The sequence below is a fragment of the Protomyctophum parallelum genome, assembly GCF_964188405.1.
Source record: "Protomyctophum parallelum genome assembly, chromosome: 3".
Lineage (NCBI taxonomy): Eukaryota > Metazoa > Chordata > Actinopteri > Myctophiformes > Myctophidae > Protomyctophum > Protomyctophum parallelum.
The window spans coordinates 2,510,957-2,519,357 of NC_139698.1; the positions used below are offsets into that span (position 1 = coordinate 2,510,957).

General features: G+C 41.1%; 1 protein-coding gene across 1 annotated transcript in view; it reads right to left on the reverse strand.

The window, feature by feature from the left end:
* LOC310855819 (peroxisomal carnitine O-octanoyltransferase-like) overlaps nucleotides 1–5,337 on the reverse strand; it is a 29,240-nt gene extending 23,903 nt beyond the window's left edge. Inside the window, exons 1-4 of the mRNA XM_083760978.1 lie at nucleotides 5,230–5,337; nucleotides 3,251–3,498; nucleotides 2,337–2,461; nucleotides 299–480 (exon numbers count right to left, since the gene is read on the reverse strand). Coding sequence (XP_083617104.1) covers nucleotides 299–480; nucleotides 2,337–2,461; nucleotides 3,251–3,479 — 536 coding nt within the window. The 5' untranslated portion in view covers nucleotides 3,480–3,498; nucleotides 5,230–5,337. The remainder of the gene's footprint in view (nucleotides 1–298; nucleotides 481–2,336; nucleotides 2,462–3,250; nucleotides 3,499–5,229) is intronic.
* Between the last annotated feature and the right edge of the window lie 3,064 nt (nucleotides 5,338–8,401).

The following is an 8,401-nucleotide window of genomic DNA, read 5'->3' on the forward strand; positions in this document are numbered from 1 at the left end:
CATTGAGACAAAGCGGGGGCCTATGGGCTATAGTTCCAAACATTGGAACTATCCCATTGAGACAAAGCGGGGGCCTATGGGCTATAGTTCCAAACATTGCTCCAATGGCTGGAACTATCCCATTGAGATAGAATGAGCATGGTAGTCAACGCTAGTGTCGCCACTCTCTTACTAGATTACCCTGGTGTTAGTCTAGTTGTATTCGACTAAATATCATGAGATTTTAGTCGTTCTGCAGCGTGTGCGTGCATGTGTGCGTGCGTGCGTGCGTGCGTGTGTGTGTGCGTGCGCGTCTTACGTGCGGACCATCTCCCAGTACTGCAGGGTGAGCCAGGTGTTGACGCTGGCCCTGGGGAGCTGGGAGCCCTCGGCGGGGGGCCAACAGTGCTCCAGGAAGGGCGCGGGACCCCCGAAGTTCACGCTGAGCTGGGAGGCCGAGCGCACCGCCAGATAGGCGGCGTCCAGCCACCACTCCTCCAGCTGTGAAGGAAAAACAAAAGACAGCAAAACCGCATCGAATCATTTTGTTCAATTCACTGTAGGGCCGGGACTAATTGCAATTAATTTAGATTAATTAACTACAGAAAAATGAATCGCGATTAACTACAGATAAAGTAATCGCACCTTTTTTTTCACCGCGGAACGTTTCTCACTGGGCGCTTTTCTATAGTACTGAAAACTGGAAATAATAAAAAGTCACCCCATTTTGTGTTGCCTAGAACTGGAGGTCTGACAAAAAACAGTAACAATATGAAGTAAGTACAGCTTTGTGATGTCACTGAGATGTACTTGTTACTGTTACAATTTTTTTTTTCAGACGTCCAGTTCTAGGCAACACAGAATGGGGTGACTTTTATTATTATTTCCACAACAGGTATATTAATGAGTGGTATCCTGTAGTCACTATTCGTTGATTCACTGGGATACCAAAAAACATTAAAAAAAAAAGGTTTCTCGCTGTTCTCGGGTTGAATATTGATATGCGATTAAAATGCGATTAATCTAGATTAATTAATCGCAAAGCCTCTGATTAATTAGATTTTTTTTTTAATCGAGTCCCAGCTCTAATTCACTGATATTATCTCAACATCGCTCAGACTTGGTGCCACCAAGCTTTTCAACTGGTAGCGCCACCACAAATTAGGTAGCAGAATATCTTTCTTTGTATAGCATGGTATTATTAAAATGCTAGTAAAGTTCTTTCAAACTCTGGTCCAAAATGTTTGAGAAACACATGATGGTCTGAACTCCTAATCCAGTTCCTCTGGTCCCGGGCTCTGTGCCACAGTTTATAATATACAGTCTGAACTCCTAATCCAGTCCCTCTGGTCTCGGGCTCTGTGCCACAGTTTATAATATACAGTCTGAACTCCTAATCCAGTCCCTCTGGTCTCGGGCTCTGTGCCACAGTTTATAATATACAGTCTGAACTCCTAATCCAGTTCCTCTGGTCCCGGGCTCTGTGCCACAGTTTATAATATACAGTCTGAACTCCTAATCCAGTTCCTCTGGTCCCGGGCTCTGTGCCACAGTTTATAATATACAGTCTGAACTCCTAATCCAGTCCCTCTGGTCTCGGGCTCTGTGCCACAGTTTATAATATACAGTCTGAACTCCTAATCCAGTCCCTCTGGTCTCGGGCTCTGTGCCACAGTTTATAATATACAGTCTGAACTCCTAATCCAGTTCCTCTGCTCCCGGGCTCTGTGCCGCAGTTTATAATATACAGTCTGAACTCCTAATTCAGTTCCTCTGGTCCCGGGCTCTGTGCCGCAGTTTATAATATACAGTCTGAACTCCTAATTCAGTTCCTCTGGTCCCGGGCTCTGTGCCGCAGTTTATAATATACAGTCTGAACTCCTACCAGTGTTGTTTTTGGCAGCAAATTTTAGTTTTAGTCACATTTTAGTCACCTGGAATGTTTTACTGTTAGTCTAGTTTTAGTGGACTAAATGTCATACGATTTTAGTCGACTAAATCTACAGGTGATTTAGTCGACTGAAATGTATTTTGGCGGGCCTCGACGCTGTCCTAATGACTGATTTTACACTTGCTGAAAATAGCCGATCTACAAGCTCACAACGCGTCGCGTTGTGAGCTTGTAGATCAGCTATTTTCAGCAAGCAACCAATTGTAAAATGACGTATACTAGTCCCTTCCTAACATTTTAGTCTAGTTTTTATTTGTTGACGAAATTGTCAGTATATTTAGTCTCAGTTTTAGTCACCATGCTTAGTTTTCATTCAGTTTGCGTTTAGTTTTCGTCAGTGAAAATAGGTAGTCGACGAACATTTTTCGTCTTAGTTTTAGTCGAGGAAAACAACACTGACTCCTACCCAGTTCCTCTTTTCCCGCGCTCTGTGCAGCAGCTTCTGGTGCAGGTGTTCCCCGACGCCCTCCTTAAAGCGCCTCACGGTGGCCACTGTGGAGCGGTGCGCCTCCTCTGATGCAAAGGGTCGAACTGGAGGTGAAACACATTTGAAAACCCATTTAGGACCCGACGTCGAAATTTCTAAAATGTCTTCTAAATCCTGACAGTTTTCTGTCAGGATTTGCGCCACATTTTGAAGATTTATTTTCAAAAAATAGCAGATCTACAAGCTCGTAGCTCTACGAGCTTGTAGATCTGCTATTTTTCAATAGCTAAAGCATAGCATGATGCTAACACCAAAAGGGGTTCCCGTTCAGAATGGATTAACCCATTTAGACCCGAGGACGCATCTGTGTCACCTTATTATAGCTTTTAACCACTTTCAACATTATTTTGAACTGTAGCTGTTGGAACAATAGCAGATCTACAAGCTCGCAGTGCGGCACTCAGTGAGCTTGTAGATCTGCTAGTTTGGAAAAATCGTGAAAATGTGTGCAGATCATTGAATATAATAATAACATACAGTATTATATTCTTTCACAGTGAACGTTTTTTAACTAAAATCTGTCCCTTTCGGGGGAGTCCCTGGAACAACAGATTTCCAGATGGGGGTCGGCGGACAAACCCATTCTGACCTGAGATCAGATTCATACGAGGTTTCCGCCGGACACACACTGGTCTGATGAACCCATTCTGACCTGAGATCAGATTTAAAAAAAAATGTCAGTCGCTCTTCGATTTTTCAAAAAATAGCAGACCTACAAGCTCGTATCGCGCCACCTTGTAGATCTGCTATTTTTTAAAATAGCTAAAGCATGACATGATGCTGACACCAAAATGGGTGCCCGGTCAGAATGGGATAAGACATTTCTTTCCTACCTGCTTCCAGGTACTTGGACAGGGTTCCGTCCAATGAGGGGACAGGGAGCGCTGGCAGGCTGTCCTGGTGCTGGAAGGTCCCGTCTGTCCTCTGGCTCCTCATGTCCTGGTGCTGGAAGGTCCCGTCTGTCCTCTGGCTCCTCATGTCCCGGTGCTGGAAGGTCCCGTCTGTCCTCTGGCTCCTCATGTCCTGGTGCTGGAAGGTCCCGTCTGTCCTCTGGCTCCTCATGTCCAGTCGTGTCCTTTGCCTAAAAAGGACACGATGCCCAAAATGAGTGTTTGTCGTAGCAACAGTACCCGAGTCTCTGATTGGTCTCGTGACGTCTCGAGTCCACATTTCTGTCTACTCGGTCTCGTCTCGGACTCGCCCCTTAACATCCATTCTGACCTGAGATCAGATTCATACGAGGTTTCCACTGGACACACGCTGGTCTGATGAACCCATTCTGACCTGAGATCAGATTCATACGAATTCCCATAATTCTTTGGTGCACTGCTCCTCCTTGTGGATAGGGGGAGAGCTGTCTTACTGAGACAACATGTAGTCCAGGAAGGAAGTGAGCCCAGTGTCCATGACATCAGAGACACTGGGCTCACTGCTACAATCTAAAATATCTAAAACCACAGATTACATACATAAAGACCCCCGGGAAAGTGTTCTAAAGCTTCTAAATGCCATTAACATATATCTTTTTGCAAAAAGGGTGAAGTGTCCCTTTAATCCATTGACATATTATTGATTATTTCTCATTATCTAATTGATTGAATGAAGGTGGTTCGATGAACCACTGTTAATGTTGCACCCCTAACAGTTCCATAGCATTATACGTTTATATTAATGAACTAAAATGCACTTTGATTTAATTAAATAAAAAAGCAAACACAATGCTGTATGCCTTCAGAAATGTAGCATTATTCACTGCATGTTTCCCCATTCATGCTTTAATGTTGATAAAACATTAAGACGTCTATAGGTCAGTACATATATACTAATATTAATATAACTTTTAGTCTTTTAGTCTGTTCACAGAAGTTGTTGTAGGATATGTGGGGATTATCAGACGAGGTACCATTTGAGGGGGCAAAACCTATACTAAATAATACTACATTGTTTATGAGGTCAATATAAGTAATATAATATAGCCTTTCCACAGGAGTATCTTTTTATATTTTTCCAAAAAGAATACAAACAGCCAATAGCATATTACAAAGTTATCCCCCTCACTGGGGAACATTCCGGGAGGAAAAACGGGCACGCACCGGGGCGAGTCTTCTTGTTACCCTAGAGAGTACTATTTACATCAGGGGTGGGCAACTTTGACGATGGCGAGGGCCAATATATTTCCACACTCACTCCAGAGGGGCCACAGTGCATGTTACTGTCGTAGCAAAAATAGCCGATCTACAAGCTCAAAACGCGTCGCGTTGGGATACGTTTTGAGCTTGTAGATCGGCTATTTTTGCTATATTTGAATTGAAAACCTGAATATTTTTTTGCTATTTTATTTTTGAATTAGAATCCTGAAAAGTAACCTTTTTATTGCATTTCAAATGCATTTAGTTATAGTTAGGTTAACTTTATGAACTGTTAACATATAACTACATTGGACACAAAAAGACAATGTTAATGTTAACATGTTAATACTAGTCATTAAGTACTGGTCATTTAATACTAGTCATGAAGTAATTAAAGCAGGTTTTGGAATTGTAAACAGCTGAAATCAACACTATATATCAGTATTCTGATATTAACATGCCGGGGCCGCATTATGTGAAGGTGGGGGGCCACATGTGGCCCCCGGGCCGCCAGTTGCCCACCCCTGATTTACATGGACTCTACTCTCACTGCAGTAAAAACTAAATAAACAATCTCAGAAACTCAGTTATCTGCAGGACTGAGTCTTATAATTCGTATTTAGAAATGTGTGCAGAAAAGCAACTAGGCAACATTTATCAACAGCATTACGAATGAAACTCACCTTATAGTAGGACGGTGATACTGCGTTATTAATTATTATATTTAATATTTAATCTCTGTGTTTTTGTCAAAGTGTTTGACCCAGCTGTTGCTGCTGCTGCTGCGGAAGTTAAACACATTATCCCATAGCCCGGAGGGCGGAGGGACAACGATCACGCCACCGATTGGCTGCTTGGAATGTCTCCATGGAAACCAATGCAGCAATCAGAGGAGCAGTTCTGTTGAACGCTGGACTGAACTGAACTGAACTGCTGGGCTTATAGTTGGTGCAATGTCACCATCTACTGGCCAGAAGAGGTATGACAACCACGAGAGTTTTCCTGACTATAGTCTGCTGCTATATAGAATAGATTGGTTCTTTCTTACAAAAGAAAAAGAAAATAATCTTTTAACCCTCTAAGACCCTGCGTTGCTTTTTAGCAACAATTTTATTTTAATCAATTACTAAATTATTATAATGTTTTTCTGTTCTTTTTTCACCTAAACGTCATCAGTGATGTTCATTGCAATGCCATTGGTCATGATATTTGCATATAAATACCCCCCACAGAGGCTGAAATTCACACAAATTAAAAATGTCTGGACTCTGTGCAATTTTGAACATTTTTTAACCTAAGACTTTTGACCTTTACCCTAATAAAAGTAGGTACAATAAGTTTAATATGTTTTTTGTGATCATTAGAATGTCTAATGTAAAACATGTTTTATTCATTATTGTAAAAGATATCCCCCAAATGTAAATTATTAATTTATTATATTATTATATAATTATTATACATTTTTCATCAAACTTTATTTTTTTAATATTTTTCAACATATTTTTTAGTCTTAGTCCTAGTAGTACAAAGTAGTAGTAAGGTTGAAATCTATTTTTTGCAAGAAGAAATTAATGCGGGTCTTTAAGACGATTTAAAGATTTAAAGAATGAAAATAATCACATTTGCATCAGTTGTGTGTTCCCCCATCCACAACCTCCCCCCCCCCCCCCCCCCCCCCCCCCCCCCCCTCACTGTATATGTTTTCGTTTCCCTTTGTACCTCCTTTTCCCGTTTTTTGGCTATATAGACGTGTATAATTATTTGTACGTCTCTCAAATGTCATGATGAATTGAACAAGGTGGACCCTCTTGTAAACAAGTCTAGTGCTTTATTGGGTTGTCCGGTTGTCACAGTTAACAGTTGTTTGTATTGAGTTGTGCTTGAAATGTATACTGTAATACAATCAATCAATCAATCAATCAATCAATCAATCAATCAATCAATCAATCAAAAATATCTTCTCTGATCAATGTGACCGTTATACCTGATGTCTCTGCTGTCACAGGAACTAGCAACGTTTTCAGGGAATGGAAGAAAAATAATTAAAACAACAAGCAGGTCGTTCAATGATCCTTGGGTCGGCGGTTTGAATCCCGGCTCCTCCTGTCTACATGTCGAAGTGTCCTTGGGCAAGACACTGAACCCCAAATTGCTCCCGATGTGCTGGTTGGTGCCTTGCATGGTTTCCGCCGCAATCGGTGTATGAATGTGTGTGTGAATGGGTGAATGTAATGCACAATCTCTGTAAAGGTGTATGAATGTGTGTGTGAATGGGTGAATGTAATGCACAATCTCTGTAAAGGTGTATGAATGTGTGTGTGAATGGGTGAATGTAATGCACAATCTCTGTAAAGGTGTGTGAATGGGTGAATGTAATGCACAATCTATGTAAAGGTGTATGAATGTGTGTGTGAATGGGTGAATGTAATGCACAATCTCTGTAAAGGTGTGTGAATGGGTGAATGTAATGCACAATCTATGTAAAGGTGTGTGAATGTGTGTGTGAATGGGTGAATGTAATGCACAGTCTATGTAAAGGTGTATGAATGTGTGTGTGAATGGGTGAATGTAATGCACAATCTCTGTAAAGGTGTGTGAATGGGTGAATGTAATGCACAATCTATGTAAAGGTGTGTGAATGTGTGTGTGAATGGGTGAATGTAATGCACAGTCTATGTAAAGGTGTATGAATGTGTGTGTGAATGGGTGAATGTAATGCACAGTCTATGTAAAGGTGTATGAATGTGTGTGTGAATGGGTGAATGTAATGCACAGTCTATGTAAAGGTGTGTGAATGTGTGTGTGAATGGGTGAATGTAATGCACAGTCTATGTAAAGGTGTATGAATGTGTGTATGAATGGGTGACTGTAATGCACAATATATGTAAAGGTGTGTGAATGTGTGTGTGAATGGGTGAATGTAATGCACAATCTATGTAAAGGTGTGTGAATGTGTGTGTGAATGGGTGAATGTAATGCACAATCTATGTAAAGGTGTGTGAATGTGTGTGTGAATGGGTGAATGTAATGCACAATCTATGTAAAGGTGTGTGAATGTGTGTGTGAATGGGTGAATGTAATGCACAATCTATGTAAAGGTGTGTGAATGTGTGTGTGAATGGGTGAATGTAATGCACAGTCTATGTAAAGGTGTATGAATGTGTGTGTGAATGGGTGACTGTAGGCCTAATGCACAATCTATGTAAAGGTGTGTGAATGTGTGTGTGAATGGGTGAATGTAATGCACAATCTATGTAAAGGTGTGTGAATGTGTGTGTGAATGGGTGAATGTAATGCACAATCTATGTAAAGGTGTATGAATGTGTGTGTGAATGGGTGAATGTAATGCACAATCTATGTAAAGGTGTGTGAATGTGTGTGTGAATGGGTGAATGTAATGCACAATCTATGTAAAGCGCCTTGGATAAAGGCGCTATATAAATGCACCATTTACCATTTACCATACGAGGTTTCCACTGGACACACACTGGGTCTGATTAACCCATTCTGACCTGAGATCAGATTTAAAAAAATGTCAGTCATTCTTCGATTTTTCAAAAATAGCTAAAGCATAGCATGATGCTAACACCAAAATGGGTTCCCGTTCAGAATGGGTTAAGTAGCATGTGTGACATGTCAAACTAGAGGGGGTTTCATGATTCTGAATCCATTCCAAGCATTATAGTTTTGCACAAAAAAAACACCTCCTTGGGCTAAAAATGGGCAAGTGTTTAAACCAATCAGCTCGGGAGAGTTCAGAAAGCTCCATGTACGGGCAAGTGTTTCAACCAATCAGCCTGTACGAGAGTTTGGGGATCTCCATATATTATATAACATTAACCTCATCCTAAGCAG